Here is a 16,868-nt window from a genome sequence, read left to right on the forward strand (position 1 = left end):
AGGGCCCTTGGACTCCACAAGTCGCCAAAGGAACCCTTGGTGTCCTCTCACCAAACCTGCCCCTCAGTGCCCTGTGGCTCAGGGGAAGGCCCCATCACCCCCACAGCCATCATCTGCCTCCTCCATTGTCTCTCACCTCCCAGCCGTCAGCAAACCCAGGCATGGCCTCCCTCAATCTCTCCAAATTGTGCCTTCCCCTTGGCCCCATGCCAGGAGCTGGGTCAGGGCCCCCACCCTCGCTCACCTGGACAACAGCGATGGCGTTGTCTTCTCCTGTCACAGACGTGACCCTTGCCTCCTAGGCTTACACACCTCCCACCCCCATCGGAACCCCTGCAAAGGCTTGCTGTGGGGGATGAGGCCCTGCAAGCAGGCGCCAGACTCCCCGCCTCGGCTTCCCCCTCTCGGCCTGGCCCTCAGCCACCCAGTACGCCCTCCATTCCCCCAGACCATCCAGGAGGGTGTCTCCGCTGTCAGAGCACTCCCCTCCCTCCCTGCTTTGTGGATTCTCACACACCCTTCATGTCACAGCCTCCTGGACACCTTCCTGAACCCCGCTGAGGTTGGGGTCACCTACCACACACCGCTCCGCTCTCCTCCTCCCCCATAACAGTCACACACTGGCAACTACTATGCACCACGTGCTTTCTCAGCTCGCCCTGAGGCCCAGCAGGGCAGGACTGGCCTGGCTGCCTCTCCATGAAATACCCAGAACTTCGACCACGAGTCAGGAGCACGGCAGGCACTCGGTCATTACCACGGACTGGACGAGGGCACGGCTGAACGCCTGCCCCGCCTGGCCTCCCCAGCTCACTTCACCTCACAGCAGCCCAGGGTGCAGGATAACCCTGTCCCCATCTTACAGATCGGAAAAGTGAGGCACAGGGGTGAAGGGGGCTGCCCAAAGCCTTATGCTGGCCATGAGGGGCTGGGCAGGAACTCCAAGTCTGTCTGACTTCAAAGCTTATGTTCTCTCCCCAGGTACAAGACCCCTAGAAGGCAGGGTGGAAAATTCGAATCACAGCAGGAGAAGAGCTCCCTGGGCCAGGCCCCGGGTACACTTTAGCTCAGGTCAACTCGTTTAATCCTCGGCAACAGGTGTATGTGCCAGGGGTTGTCGTTAGCTCTATTTACAGACGAGGAAACTGAGTCATAGACAGCTGAGTCGCCCCAGCTCCCCCCAGCAAGGCCTGATGCAGTCAAGGGCCAAGCCCAGCTTTATGCTAACCAGTCTGCTCAGCTCTGCTGCGTCTCCTCCTTCCTCCTCAGCCGCAGCACGGCCTGGAAAGCCCTTCACACTCCGTGGACCCAGGGGCCCCGCCCTCTCACGCTGGGATCCTGTTTGTCCCCCAGCCACCCTCGGGCCCAGCCATTTTCATCGCTCACCTGGATCGCTGTGGTGGCTCTTAATGGGTCTTCTTGCCTCGGGTCGGCCCCTCTCTAATTCATTCCCCAGGAAGCCAAATGATAAGAGGCCCCGGTGCTTTCAGGGGCCCTTGGGATAGAGACTCAAATCTCTCCTCGTCCTGCAAGACCCTGCCTTCTTTTGGGGTCTCAGCTCCTCTAAAAGAATCACTCTGGCCTTGCTCCCTTATTTTCCGTGAGCCCCCGTGTCCTTCTTTGGGGTGATGTGCCAACCAAGCATCACTGTGGGGTGGTTCTGTCTGAATTTCAGGCACACTGACCAGACCCATCGCACAGCAGAGCCCATCTCTCTGGTTCACCTCTTTTTCATGAGTTCTTTGGGTCCCCCAGGAAGTTCTTCCTGACATCTAACCTCCACCCCTCGTGCTACAGCCTCTGCTGGGCCTCTCAGGCTCCAGAGGCTGTGGGTGGGTGCAGAAGCCGGAGAGTTCTGCCGGAGACGGCTTCCATCCACTTCCACCTCATCCCGGCAAGCACCTTACCTTCCCCTTCTTGGTGAGGACCTGCTTATAATACAACCAGCCTTCTCTCCTGATATCGCTGAAGGTTGCGTCTGAGAGGTCAGAGGTCGAGTGGCGCTTAGAGGGAGCTTCGGCATCTTCGGATGTGCCCCAGCTATCCAAGGACTGCAGCGAGACGACGGAGGGCAACTTAGGGGGGCTCCCACGGTACCAGCATGCCAGGAGCCCCATGGGCCTCCCGCAGCCACACGGGCCCGGGGTATGCCTGGGCAACGCTCTGCTGTGCTGTGTGGCCTCACGGGCCCCTCCTGCCCTCTCGGAACCTCTGCGCTGAGGCCATGGGACCCATGGGCTGAGGAAGCCAGAAAGGAGGAAGGGCCGTGGCCTGCCGACCACATGCCTCACCACGCTAGAAAAGCCAATCTGGAACCTCCCGTCATTTTATAGACTTGAAGAAACTAAGGAAACAGAGGAAGTGATTGTGTCGACATGGAGTTAAATAAACAGAGGAAGTAGGCACATCAACAGAGGCTGAGTTAGGGGAACAGGTAGTCATGCCCACAAGGAGTTAAACAGAGGAAGTGATAGTGTCAACACGACTCCAGCAACAGAAGTGACAGGTCAAGGGAGAGTTAAGTAAGCAGAGGAAGTGATAAGGAGTAAGCCAGGTGACGATGTCCTCAAGGTGTCAAATGAACCAAAGATACCGAGGGTTTGAAATCAAATGGCTTTTCCAGGCTGTCCCTAATCACAAAGAGTGAGGGCCATTTCAGAACTGACCCCAGGTGGTCCCCAGGGGAGGAGCCTGGGAACCCCAGCCTGTCCATCACTCTCAATCCTGGGTCACCCTCCTTTCCCGTGTCCCCTGCGCCCTGAAGACGCCACGCAGATCCTGCCCGATGGCGCCAAGGGCGGGCAGTTTCAGGTACCCACGGGGAGCAAGCAAGCTGAACGAGCTCCCTGTCCTCGCAGAGCGTACATGCTAGTGGGGACACAGGCAAGGAAAGAGGCAGACGCGTCAACTGTATCACGCGAGGAGGGCGGAGGAGAAAAACCGAGGTGACGCAGGGAGGCATGAAATGTCAGGGATAAAGGCTAAAAATCTCAGAGAAGTTCGAAAAACCTGAAGAAAGTAACCAAATGAGTCATGTGGCCGCGGAGGGGTGTGTGGAAAGGGCATTCGAGACGGGGGCACGGCAAGGGCCCCGGCCTTGGGTGCGAGGGTGCAGGTGTCTCTAAGTGATGCCGGAGCCCACACGGCTGACGCCAGGGCGATCGGGCCCAGAGCGGGGGAGGGGAGACAGGAGCAGGAGTAGACCATCTCTGGCCCCTGGGCTCCACAGCTGAGGCACCGGGCACTCCCTGACCCCCGACACTCTCGCCCCCACACACACTCGCCACTCACCCCATCAGTGAAGAAGCTTCGCAGCATCCGCAGGCTGGGAACTCGGTTTGGCAGGCGCCTGGGGAGTGAGAACGGAGTGTGAGGGCTGTGGGAAGCACAGCTAGGACTTCCCCCCGAATCCCAAGGCTCAGGAGCCTTCCAGGGAGGGAACTCATTGCCCTGGTGTGTAGAGGACCACGAGGCCGAGAGCCCAGTGGGGTGGCCGTGATGGCCGCAGCCCATCCTCACCTCAGAGCCCTGCCCTCTTCCCGGAAGGTGTTGAGCCCATCGTCACAGGACTTGGAGCGCTCTGTGGTGATGGCCAGCAGGTAGGAGGAGCGGCGGCCGGCCTTGATGCTGCCTGCAAAGCCGCCCACATTGGGCCACAGGGTCAGCAGGGCGGCAGGGTGGGGGGTTTCCCGGAGCCCTCCCATCTGGGCCGGGCCCGGAGGTGACTCTACCCATGGGGTCCCAGGGGTAGCAGAAGCCAGCAGGAAGAGGCCAGACATCAGGCAGCAGGCCCAGCAGAGACCCCCGAGGACTAGGCAGCAAGGGGGAGGACAGCGCTGGGGTTCAGGGAGCACTCACTGCAGTCCTGGGAGTAATGGCGGCCGAGGGCAAAGGTGAAGGTTGGGGAGGATGGGCTGGTGCCCAGGACGGGGGCTGAATTCATGGCGCTGGAGACCACAGCAGAGGCAGGGACATGCTTGGCTTGGAGGTCAATGCTGGGGCTGGTGGGTTCATCTGCAAGCAGAGGGAACGGTGGATAAAGGTGGCCGAAAGCTAAACCTGCCTGCCCCTACTCCCAGCCTCACCTCCAGGCCCAGACCACATCCCCAAGGCTCAAGTCCCCCAAGGCCCTGCTGGCAATAGGTCCATGGCCAAGGGACCCCCTACCCCTCCAGACTGTGAGCATGGAGGCTCAGCTCCTGCCTTCCCCTTCACACCGAGGTGACCCAGGCATGAGATCGAGCCACCCTCCCTAGACTGGGCTCCTGGACTAGGAGTCTGTCTCCCAAGGGTAAAGACTGTCTTCTCCACCAGATGGGGGCTTGTGGGCAGGTGCTATGCTTCTCCCTCAGACTGGGAGTAGTTTGAAAATAAAGGCTTCACCTCTCCCCCCAGCCCAGGAACTTAATAAGGCTGTGTCTGCCTCCTCAGGCCGAAGGTCAGCCAGGGGAGGTCAGGGCTGGGTCTCCTCTCCTGGTCAGGTCTCTTCTCCCTCACTCCCACGACTGCACCTTGGGTGAGCTCGCCAAACTCAGCTCTAGGTACCGTCTCTCGGCTCTTGGCTCCCGGTCTCATGATCTCACATCTGGTCTTTCTCTCAAGCCCCCAGACCCAGCCCATCATGCATCCTCATGGATACAGTTAGCAAACCCTAAACCTCGTCCTGCTCCACTCTCATTGCCAATATGGAGGTGAGGCACAACCCTCAGCTAGGCCAGGAACCTGGGAATCACCTGGCCTCTCCTTTATTCCACATCTGTTCCCCAGACAGCAAACCTTCAGTGTCCCCTCTGCTCTCAGGATAAAGTCCAAATTCCCCAGAGACTGACAGCCCCTCTGGACCCATTCTGATGACCTGGAAGGGCACCCTGCCTCTCTCACTTCGGGGTCTTGGCATATTCTATTCTCTCCCTGAACATTCTCCCCCTGACTAACTCCTTCTCATCCTTCAAGTCTTAGCCCTAATCTCCTTTCTCCAAGATTCTCTCCTTGGCTACCACACCCCAACCTAGGCCATGTCAGCCTTCTCTGTCTCCTCGAGCTCCCTGTACTCCCATCACATACACACACCCTGTGGGGTTGTTCTTTTTCGATCATCTGTCCCTGCCGCTGGACCACACGCTCCAGGAGAGCACGGAGCCTCACACAGGGCCTGGCACAAATATTTGTTGGATGAATGGATGGATGGAGGGTGGGTGGAAGGAATGAAGAGTGAAAGGAACAAAGGAAGATAGGAAAAAAAGATGGAGGGATAGAAGGGAGAAATGAATGAACAAACAAAGGGAAGAAGGAGAAAGAAAGGGAGGAGGAAAGAAGAAAAATGATGAGTGGGTGGGTGGGTGGGCGGACGAAAGGAAGGAGGGAGGGAGAGAAGGAAGGAAAGACAGAAGGAAGTAAAAACAGAGCCGAAGAGAAAGAGGGGAAGAAGGAAGAATGGGACGGAGAAAAGATGGCTGGAGGAGAAATGAACAGAAGAAAGGATGACAGAAGGATGCAAGAGGGCACAGGATGGATGGATGGATGGAAGGACGGACGGACAGACAGAGAAACAGGCTGATCCCATCAGCACTCAACCCAGAGTTTTGCCCATGGTGACAGGTGGGTGGGGTACAACAGGGCACAGAGGACCAAGTCTCCCAAGACAGCCACCTGGACCGTCACTCACCAATGAAGGGAATGGAAGCCAGGGAGTCTTCAGTAGTGGCCAAAGGGGCCACCTTCCTGCCCAGGCGTTCTACTCGCCCGCTGGTCTCTGGCTCTGGGGACTCTTCACCAAACCCAAGGTTCATCTGTCTTGCGGGGGGCAGCTGGACCTTGCGGCCGGTGGGCGGTTTCTGCCTCAGGACCACCTCGTCGCGACGATCCTCGGCGGGAGGCTCCAGAGCACGGGTGCTGGGTTCTGAGCGGACAACCCTGGGTGGTTCGGAGGCCTCCGGTGGGAACGATGCCGGGGACTGAGCCAAGTTGAAGGTGGGCAGCCCCCCAAAGGGTGAGTCCCGGAAGGAGAGTGCGTGCAGGAGGCCAGTCCGGCGCTGGAATGATGGACTGTAGCTCCGGTATCCAATGTACCCGATGTCGTCCAGGCCTTGGAGACCAGGTGGGGGTGGGGCCTGGGGTGCGGGAAGGTCCCTGGAGTTGCAGGCAGGGGTGCGGGCAGACGGACGCTGGGAAGCCCAGCCACAGCGCTCAAAACGGGGTGACACCAGTGCTCCTGGCCCCAGGGCCTCGGCGGAGCGGGTGGCCCGGCTCAGGTAGTCATCGGAGCGAGCTCGGTGCCAGCCTTCCTGACCCAGCTGGCTCAAGGCACCCTGGGAGGTGGAGCAGGGCCATGGGCGGTGGGCAGTCACGTCCTCCAACCGGTCCTGGGAGGCACTGCGGGCCCGGGGGGGCATGGCAGGGCACCGTCTCTCCCCCGCCCTGCGGGGTACCTGGTTTGACAGCCAGTGTGACAAGGCCTGCTGGCACTCCAGTCTGCTGGGAGGCACCCGGCCGCCAGACTCGGGGAAGGCACGGGGCGTCCGGGGCTCCGAGGGGAGGCGGGGGAAGGCACCGGGGCTGGGGCGGGGCTGGCTCATCCCCAGGGAAGAGTTGTCCGGATGGGTACGGGCAGCGGAAGGGACACGGGGCCCCGGGTCACTCCAGGCGGCAGGACTCCGGGGGTCACTGGGCAGTGCTGAGAGGGGCTCAGGCACCATAGTGGCCCAGGTGGAGACCCGGGCTGGCGGGGCGTAAGTCTTGCGAGGGTAGCAGATTGGGGGCGGCTCTGGGATGCTCCGGGCCTCTCCAGAATAGGGCTCGTTCCCCTTCAGGTAGGCGTCCTGGGAGTAGGCCTGGCCGGGGACACAGAGACAAGTGAGCAGGGCGGGACGAGTCCCACAAGGCAGAGCTAAGCAGCCCTGGGAGATCAAGACCCCAGAGAAGCGGACGGAGGGAAAGGATGAAGCAGAGGGAGCCCTGAGTGGGTGGGAGAGGGAGGGCATGCTCCAAAGAGAGTCGGGGGGAAGGGAGGGAGAGAACAAAGAAATTAGAGGCCTTTGAGAGTCTCACACACACACACACTCATACACACACACACTCTGTCTCTCTCACTGGAGACATAGCCGGGATTTCTCTAAGACTTATGACAAGGACAGCCTTTAGCCACAAACATTCCAACATCTGTTTTCTGGGGTCCTCCCCCCATGCTGGCTTCAGGCGCCTCCCTGCTCCCTTACATCCAACGGTGCCCACAGCCCCTCTGGCAGAGCCGGGAAACCCCACCAGAGACCAGTCAAGGTGGTCGGACACAGAGAGGGAAGCCGACTAAGGGGTGTGTCCACGGCAGGATGGGCTGGGGGTGGGCGGGGGCTGGGAAAGCCCAGCTGTCCCTCCATCCCCTGGACCCTGGACGGGGAGCTGGGGCCTGGCTCCAGGGCCGCCAGAGTGAGGAGAAACTTGCCTACCTCTTGCTCCCTCTGGGCCAGGCTTGGGGGAGGGGCCACCTTCTGCCACCCCAGGACTGGAATCTGGCACTGGGAGCCCAGGCTGACACTGCACTGCCGAGGAGTGACAGGGCCGGTGCCCAGGCCCAGCCAAAAAAGGAGGCAGCCCCCAGGGACAGCGGCCTTGTGGCCCTGGCCTAGCCTGGCCCTTGATAGGGGCGGAGTGGGGGCGGGGGGGGAGCTATCGCAGGGCCAAGTAGCAAAGGCTGGGAGGGTGAAACACACAGACATGCTCACGCATGGGGGGGTGCGCACGCGTGCGTGTGCCACACCACAAGGAGATACCGGAAAACACACACCCAAAGACACACACAGAGCGAAACACAATGAGACACAGACACACACAAGTAACTGTCCCTCCAGTCCCAGGCACACACATCATGTGATGAGGACAAGCTAGACCACACCCCCACACACACTCAGCCCCCTTTGGACCCACACACCCAGCCGGGGACACTCACATACCTCTCCCTCCTGCCATCCTGCCGGCTCCCCAGGCTCCCCGCATCAGGGCGGTGGTGGCAGCATCTCGGCCAGCCTCCGCCCCCCCCCTCCGGGCTAAGCCCCACTGACCCCTGTGCCAGCCCAGCCTCCGTTCCCCCCCCACCCCCAGTCTGCCCTCCCTGTGGCTGCCCTTGGCCCCCACCGGCTCTCTCTCTCTCTCTCTCTCTCTCTCTCTCTCTCTCTCTCTCTCTCGGCTGGCGGGAGGAGGAGGAGGGAGGGGAAGATGGGTGTGGAGGGGCCTCGCCGCGTCGGCGGTGGCGTCAGCAGCTGCCGCGGCCCCATTGGCCTCCAGCCTTGGCTCCCAACCACAGGAATGCCTGGGCCCCACCCTCTGGCTGGCCCGGAATGGGGGGGCGGCGGAGGGCCCCAGATGCTGACATCTGGGACTGCCTGCCCACCCGAACCTCGAACCTCCGGTAACAGAGCTCAAGGCTGCTGCTCTCCGCACCCCTGCCGTCCTCCTCCCGCTGGCCGGAGAGATCCCAGAGATCCCACCCCGGCACTCCCTCCTTGCTGGCCTCGCCTCAGCCCGGGGGGGAAGCGTACCCGCAGGGCCTTTGAGACTTGTGGGGAGCCATCCACCTCTCTGGACCTCCAGCCTTACCTCCCCCTCCCCAGGAAGGACAAGGGGACAATCCAGGTCAGAGGGTGGAGGTTCCCAGAGGGGCATGGTGCCAAGCATGGTACTGTGATTACAGTGATTATGCGAGCACATCCAGGGCAAAAGCCAGCCCGTCGGCTCCCAGGACCTCCTGGGTTTGGCCCTCAGCCTTCCCCCAGGGGGCAGTGACCTTGGGGACAAGCAAGCTGGCATCTGGCTGAGACCCATGAGATCAGGAAACTGGACACTGGGCAGAGAGGACTGCTCTGGGCTCTGGGCTCTGGGCCAGGACTGGGGTCGGGGTGCACAGACAGACGGCCTATGTATGTGTGTGTAAGCGTGTGTGAGTGCATGTGCGCAGTGTGTGGGGCGGACAGGGACACGCGTGAGTGCAGGGTACCCTGCATGCAGTCTGGGCACCTGCTCTGTGTGCGGCGGCCCAGGGCCAGGTGCTGGGTGTGCCGCCATGCCCGCGGAGGGGCGAGGGGCACTTGGCCTGTGCATTCCAAGTGTAAGCTTTGGTGGCGGGGCTGGTGTGCCAGGCCGGAGCATGCCGTGATGTCTGTGGGTACACGCGCTGTGAGCTGGGCGGAGGGTAGGTGCTGTGGGGTTCCGTTGTGTGGCTGTGTACCTAGTGTGTTCTGCTTTGGGTATCAAGTGGTATGTGGGGTGTTGTGTGAACAGCAGCACTCGAAGGTGGGGTGGAGTGGGGTGGTACGTGTATGTGTGTGTGGACACATCTACAGGAGACACACTCACCCCGGGGCCAGGCAGGGAGGGGGTGTGGACAACAGGCTCACGGGAGCCGACAAGAACGTGCCAGTCTGGCAGGGCCCGCTGGGCCGCCCTCCTTCCAGATACCCTGGCAGGAATCCTGCCTGCCAAGGCCAGCGCCTGCCCCTCCCCCAGCACAGAGAGCAGCACTGAATGAAGCAACAGCCCGCCCCAGCCCAGGGATGGGCCTGGCAGCCCCGATTGGACATGGCTGGGCTGGTGCTGCCCCCTGCCCCCGACACTGTTCTTTGCCTCCCAAAGCATCTAACGCAGAAGGGAGGCCCAAAGAGAAGGGATGTATCCTGCCCCCAGGCCCCAGGGGCCCTCCGCCGCAGACAGTAGGGCAGGACTCACCAGCTGGAGAATGTCTTCGTCCTTGGGCATGATGGAGAGTTCCAGAGTATCATCGCTACAGAGACAGGGCAGGGGGTCAGGCCAGGCTGAGGCAACAGGGTCTGGGAGAACAGGGATCCTGGTCGCCAGGGCACCCCCCCAGGGTCAAGGGTGTGGGGTGCAGGGACTCGGTGAGTGGGCTGGGAGCTATGACAGGAGAAGGAAGGCAGGGGGCGCTCACCTATCCTGGATCAGAGTTATGACCTGGGAGTAGGTCTTCCCAACGACGCTCTCCCCATTCACCTTCACCAGCCGGTCTCCTGGAGAAAAGGGGCAGGGTCGCAACGTGAGCAGGCCGAGGGGTGGCAGAGGTTCCTCCTAAGAACCCCTATCCCGGGTGTGGATGACAGCGCCAGGATCTGGGAATCCCATCCCAACGAGAGGGTAGGGAGAAGAGACCCAGAGAAGTACAAGGAGCTGCACACCGGGGACACCTCACCTGTGCGCAGGCCCGCTCTGTGGGCGGGGCCGTCATCCTTCACGTTCTTGACGAAGATGGTATCCATGGGCTCCAGGCGGTGGTGCCGGGGGGAGGGTCCTGGTGGGCATCGGCCAGGTTAGCTGGGGGTGGCTGCTGAAGGTCACACCCATGCACAGCTACACACACAGGGGACACACACTCAGAGAAGGATCACACTCACACGGACACAAACACGGACCCGCTCACGGAGACGCGGATGCACGGGGAGACAAGAGGACACACCCCTGGGAGAACAAAAACCCATGCGGAAGAAAACCTACACAAACACACAGGGTCACTCAAATGCCTCTCGCCTCCCAGCACTGTGCCAGAGAGCGGACTAATAAGGACGGACGGACGGAAGTGGGCCTTGCCCTGCTGGAGCTCCCAGGCCAGCGGGGCAGAACGTCTGCACCTGCAGACCTGGGGAGAGTCGCAGAAAGGCCCTGCAGCTCATAGACACTCAATGCCCGCACCTCCCCCCACCCTTTCCCCAGGGTCGGGGTGGGGGGTGGGGGGCTCTAAGCAGAGGCCTCCAGATCCTGAGATGGGCGCTCACTGCCTCGTGATATCACATTACACCTCAGCAATTATCCTCTGCAGCGAGCTGTCTCCATCAGGGGAATGGGCCTGTTCTAGGTCAGCTGGCTCTTGCCCTCACCCCCATAAGCCTCCGCAAAGGGGGACTCGGGAAGACAGTGTCACCACGGCTGCCCAGCAGAAGCCCCAATGGCAGAGAAAGAAGGCTGCCTGTCTTGAATACCCTGGGTTGCAGAAAGGGGTCCTTTGAGCTAGCAAGGGTGACAGCCAGGGGAGTTAGGCCCACATCTGAAAAGATAAAGACCTCAGGGCTCCCCTAACACCCAAGAGAACCACAGTGTCTCTATCCCTGAGGACAGCCATTGGTCAGCTGCACCCTACCGCCAGCCCCCAGGCTCTGCACCCCTGTCCGTGCCTCAGTCTAGGCTGGGAGTAACTCCCAGGGGCCAGGGGCCAGGTCTTAGAAAGCCATCTGCTCCCCAGAGCACCCCCCACTCCCAGTGTGGAATGGACAGGCCCAGAGGGAGAGAAATGTGAGAGAAGAAAAGAAGGATCGAGAGAGAGAGAGCGAGCGAGCGCAGATATCCAGAGTGGACATAGAAAAGAGCAAAGACTAGAACAATGGGGGGGAGGGGCAGCAAAATCCAGGGTGACTTGGGGTAGAGGGGGGAGAAACAGAAGCTGGAGGATGGGCCCCAGCCTTGGCACCCACCCCTACCACTCCTTACCTCCTCCTCCTCGGCCTCCATTCTCTTCCTCCTGGGGGGGACAGAGAGGTGGGTGTGGGCCCTCCATCTAACCCTCAACAGCCCCACCTGGGTGGGCCCCTCAAGCTCCCCCACCAGCCTCCCTCTTATCTTCCCACAACTAGCCCAGTGCCCAGAGGGGGCTGGAGGGGTGTCAGTGGGGACATCAAGTCCCAGGCAATGTTCCCCAGTTACATGAACCCACTCTCATCACTGATGATCCCACAGCCTTGTATCTCAGCCATCTGAAAGCCCCCAATCCAATGGGGGATGCATGACCCCTTCCCTTGGGGAGCTCAAAGCCCGATGGAGGCGGTTCCAAACACGCTACCCACAGAGAGGATCCCGGCAGACACAGATAAGCAGTCAGGACAAGTGCAAACAGTGGCTATCAGCTCTTAGAGAATGGAAGGGAAGGCCTGATTAGCACCCCTCTGGGGGAGGGGATTTTAAGGCAAGTTTGAGGAGGAAGGGGAGAGGGCACCATGGGGGAGGGGAGGGGCGTATACAGGCGGGAGGCAGAAAGAAATGGGACTGGATCAGCTGAGTTGAGGAAGAAAGAAAGCAACAGCAAGCTGATGCCAGAAGGCAGACTAAAGCATTCGGGGTTGAAAGGAGAGAAAGAGGGAGCCAGTGAAGGTTCCTGGGTGGGAGAGTGGATGTGAAATAACAGTTAGGGAAGAAGATTCTAGCATCTAGCAGGGCTAAGAAATGGAGTCCCGGAGACCCATTAGGGAGGCCTCTGGGACCTTCCTGATAGTGAGGGGGAGAGTACTGGATTTGGGGGGGGAACCAGAAATGAGGGAAAGGAGAAGGTCAGGGAGACAGGACCAGGCAGCAGGACGTGGCACATTAGAGCCGGATGTGATGCTGGGCGTCGTCTGATCTACCACGCTCCACAGGCCATCCATCCCATAGCAGATGACAGGGCGTGACTTGTCCAAGGCCACTCAGGGGCAGTAGCAGAAGCAGGGCTGAAACCCAGGACTCTCTGGCACCCCGGCCGAACACAAAGGCGGCTGGGCACTGCTGGAGAGCAGTCCCTCTGCCTCCCCCCGGCCCCCCCCCCCCCGCGGGGAGTGTGCGTGCTGCTGATGTGAGCTGACAGCAGAGCGAGCTGGCGGCAGAGGCCAACGGATGCATTCAGATGGCTGAGCTCCCTGAGGGCTCCCAGCCCTGGGCAGGTTCTGGAAATGGGATGGAGTCTGTCCCTGGCCTGCCCTGCCTGGGGTCTTCCAGAGCCCCACATGAACGAGGGCTCTCTGAGACAGGCCTACCACCCAGCCTCAACCACTCAGGCTGCTTCTGTCCCGGTCACCCCTCAGCAGGGTTCCCTGAGAGAAGGCGGCAGGGGCCAGGTAGGAGGGACATTGTGGGGAAAAAGGAAAGGAAGGACTGGAGTTTCCAGGGACCTAGGAGGCTGGGGTCCTTGGGCGTCAAGGGGGGCTGTGCCCCTCCCTCTCACACACCATCACCCTCGGCTTATACTCTTAAACACAACTGCAGCCGATGGGAATCGTTATGCAGGTGCTCCCAGATTCACACACGGATGACGGTGCACAGTGGCGTGCATAAGAGATGCGTATTTACAGATACCCGGATGCACGTGCCCAGATAGACAAGCACGCTTGCACACGGCTGGTATACTGTGCATCCGGCTGCACACACGAGAGCCATGCAAGTCCATAGACACAGGCAGCGAAACCCAAGGCCTTGGTTCTCGGGCACGTGGGACCGAGCTCCCCAAGGGAGAACCGCCAACAGCTGGTCCCAGCCCTGAGGGAAGAGGAGAATGGGGTTCACTGACTCCAAAATAAATCTGTTTCCTTCCCTGCTGGGAGAGAGGTGGGAGGGAGCAGGGCCCTCCTGGGGAGCCCTGGTTCCTGCCTAGGGCCCCCTCACTGTCTCCCTGCACGCCTGCTTCCCTGGCAGGGAGGCCCTCCCCCCTCAGCCCACACTGTAGGTTGGGCACAGCAGCCTTGGTTCCTGGACTCAGACAACCTGACATTTATATTAGGGCTGGAAGGGCCCTCAGGGGTCAAGTAGATAAATGCCCTCACATTAGAGCAGGAGAAATGGAGCCCAGAGAGGAGTGAGACCCCCTCAAGGTCCCCAGTGAGGGAGGAGCTGCTGGGATTAGAACCCAGGGCAGCTGCCTCCCAGCGTGGTGCTCTCCAGAGCGCAGAGCACTCCAGGAGGAGTCCCGAGGTGTGTTAAGACAGATTCCCCAAGAGCTCAGCCCAGGGAGGGGGCAACGAACCCAGCTCAGAAGCAGCCCAAGAGGACAAAGTGTCCCCAGAACTCCATCTCTCCGAGAAAGCTGTTCACTTTCCAGAGGCCAAGAGTCTGGGGGTGGGCTCCCCCCACAAGTTCCTTGCCCCGAACCGGCCACCCTGCCCCTTCTCCTGGGAAGACCAAACCTGGAGCCGTTAGGGAGCTTGTCCACACTCACACAATGCAAATGACCCAGCCAGGGCTGTGCCTGCCTCTCAGCGACCCTCCACCCAGGCCAGAGAAGAAGGGCTGTGGAGGGGGTGGTGCAGAGGAAACTCCCCTCCCCGCTTTAAAGCTCCGTGAGGCCGGGCCAGCGGGGCGGCTGCTGTACCTTCAGGCTGCAGTGCACGGCTGACTCAGGGGGGTACACGATGAAGTGGCGCAGGGTGAAGCCAAAGCCATCCTGGAGACTTTTGCGCAGCAGCAGCGTCCGCGGCCCCTGCCAGGGGAGGGGGCGCCCAGAGGAGCACCCATCTCTCGGGCCCAGTGGCACCTGTGGGAGCACAGGGAGACAGGGTCAAGTGGCCGTGTGGTCCACGATCCCAAGTCGGCACACTGCCTCCCGCAGCCAGGAGGAGGGAGGGACTGGGCAGCGGTGGGGAGCGTGGGCACGCCCCCCCCCTGGGTTCCAGGCCCCCTCCCTTGCTCCCGACCTCCTCCTCCTCTCCTCTTTCCTTCCTCTTCCACCCTCATCAGCCCAAAGCTGCTGCTTTCTTTCTTTCCCCTCCATCGCCTCCTGACACCCTTGCCTCCAGGGAAACAAGTCCCCCACAGCCAGCCAGGTGTTCATTCAGGTCCGGTCAGCGAACGTTCACTGAGCACCTACTATGCTCCAGGAACAGGACACACAGCCTTCTTGCCTGGGAAGTGCCTGCTGCGCCATCTCTCTCTCTCTCTCTCACACACACACACACACACACACACACACACACACACACACACGCAGGCAGACACAGACACGTCCACACGCACTCCTGCAGACAGAACACACCACACACCCAGAGCAGCACACTCTTGTGCAAATGTGCACACGGACGGACACAAAGAGGAGTATACACATGCACACTCAGACAAATGTGTGCACACGGGTCTCACACACGCATGTACATACAGACACAGGCACACGGCATCTGCTGCAGACATACAGACACGCGCGCGCCGACAGACTGGCGCGCGCACACGCGTCCTTTACGAGCCGCAGCGGCAGCAGGTGGGGGACTAGAGCCACGAGGGAGCGGCCTGGACACCAGACAACTGAAGGGACTTCCTGAGGCTCCGGAGCCCAGCCAGAGGCCTGGCTGCTCGCTGGCCCTGAGAGGGGAAGCTGGTGGGGGTGGGAGAGACACTCCGCTGCCCTCTGGCCAACCGGATGGAATACTTGGGATTCCCCAAGATGACAGGGCAGAGGATGTCTGAAGACCAGGGTTTGGGGGCACACAGGTCCATTTCTGGGGCAAGAGGGAGAAGTGCACGGACACCGCCTAAGAGAGGGTTCACTTCAGGTCCCCCGCACAGATGCAGAGAGGGAAAGTGGGTGACAGAAGGGTGTCAGACGGATGTGTGGCCAGGGCTGCGGACGGCAGATTGGAGAAGAGAGTGAAAAGCCAGGATGCCTCCCTCGGGGTTCTCTAACCCCCAACCGCAGGCATCCTAACCTATCCGAGGGCCCTCATCCAACCCGCAGAGGGCAAGAAGCCCCTTCACTCCTGCTCTCGACAGTCCTCAACCCCCCACTCCTCCTTGGTACCAGGCAGGAGTCCGCAGGAGAACGAAGGCAGCTGGGTATAGAGGGAAGAAGCCCACTGGCTCCAGGGTAAGGACCTCCCCGCCCCAGGTAAGTCCCCTTCTCCCCTGCCTAAGAGCTGGAGAAAGTTGCCACTTGGATGAACCGATACTAAGACATTCCTTCCTGTATCCATCCCCCAGCCTGTTCACACTTCTGGTGGAAGTCAGCCCTGTGCCCAGCCCTTTTGCTAGGGATTTCTTTTTTCTTTTCTCCTCCTCCTCCTCCTCCTCCTCCTCCTCCTTCTTCTTCTTCTTCTTCTTTTTTTTTTTTTTTAAGATTTTACTTGTTTGAGAGAGAGAAAGAGAGCACGAGCTGGGGGAGGGAGAGGAGAGGGAGAAACACACTCCTTGTTGAGCGGGGAGCCCGATGCGATGCAGGACTGGATCCCAGGACCCTGGGACCATGACCTGCGCCGAAGGCAGACACTCAACCGACTGAGCCACCAGGCGCCCTTGCTGGGGAATTTCTGTATAGAGTGGGAGGTAGGACTATCGTCAGACAGGCCTGGGAGAGGGGGTGGACCCTCAAGTCTCAGAAGATGAAAGAAAAACATGACAGCGGCGGTCCCAGCGAACGCTGCCAGGTGGAAGGTGCAGGGGGCCCAAGCGAGGCTCCAGGCCCAGGAGACCATTCTCATCATAGCCATCTGGAAAGCTACCAGGTGACGTTGGGAGTGCTCATTCCCCTGAAGGGTCCGAGCAAAAGCTGGGTGCTCCTCAGTCCAGGAGGCCTTGGCTGAGATTCCAGCACGGGGCAGGAGACCCAGTGATCGCCCCTCGGCTCCTTCCATGGGTAGCTAGAGCCCCGCCAGTTCCTCTGAGCCCCACACCCCCATGGGGGATCTGAAGAGTCCAGAGGAGAAAATTCTCTGGGAATTCTGCTGAGGTCTGAAATCCCCTGGATTTCCTATCTCTGCTGACCTGGCAAGGAACTGATCAGGGAGAGAAGAGGGCCTGGGGGACCCTCCCTGCCTGCTCCTACCAGAAGCCCCTGCTCCTCCCCAGTGTGGGCTGCCTCCCCTGCACGCCCGCTGCCTGGGCTCAGAGCTGAGGCTGTTTGCAGGGCCCATTGTTTTGCCAGTGTCCTGGATTAAGGCTTAAGCCACCAGCTGCCCCAGTGACAAGAAGTGGCTGGGACAGGTCCCCGCACGCCCCCCACCCCTCCTCCGGCACACATCCTGCCTGGAGCTGCCAGCTGCCTGGGGGTGCCCCTCTCTGGGGGCCTGGCTATAACCCAGGACAGGGGGGCAGGCCTTCTTCTCTCAGGTCCCCTCTTGGCCCAAGCACCACTGGCACCCCCTCCCTTATCT

General features: G+C 60.8%; 1 protein-coding gene across 1 annotated transcript in view; it reads right to left on the minus strand.

The window, feature by feature from the left end:
- The window catches only part of ARHGAP23 (Rho GTPase activating protein 23), a 69,427-nt gene that overhangs the window by 29,921 nt on the left and 22,638 nt on the right, over positions 1-16,868 (minus strand). The window contains 10 exon segments of the mRNA XM_045788819.2: positions 1,908-2,051; positions 3,292-3,349; positions 3,520-3,631; positions 3,859-4,014; positions 5,666-6,830; positions 9,715-9,769; positions 9,935-10,013; positions 10,193-10,291; positions 11,482-11,512; positions 14,105-14,266. Of these exon segments, the coding sequence (XP_045644775.2) occupies positions 1,908-2,051; positions 3,292-3,349; positions 3,520-3,631; positions 3,859-4,014; positions 5,666-6,830; positions 9,715-9,769; positions 9,935-10,013; positions 10,193-10,291; positions 11,482-11,512; positions 14,105-14,266 (2,061 nt within the window).

Source organism: Ursus americanus, chromosome 23, assembly GCF_024610735.1.
Source record: "Ursus americanus isolate L20-20 chromosome 23, mUrsAme1.1.p, whole genome shotgun sequence".
Taxonomy (NCBI): domain Eukaryota; kingdom Metazoa; phylum Chordata; class Mammalia; order Carnivora; family Ursidae; genus Ursus; species Ursus americanus.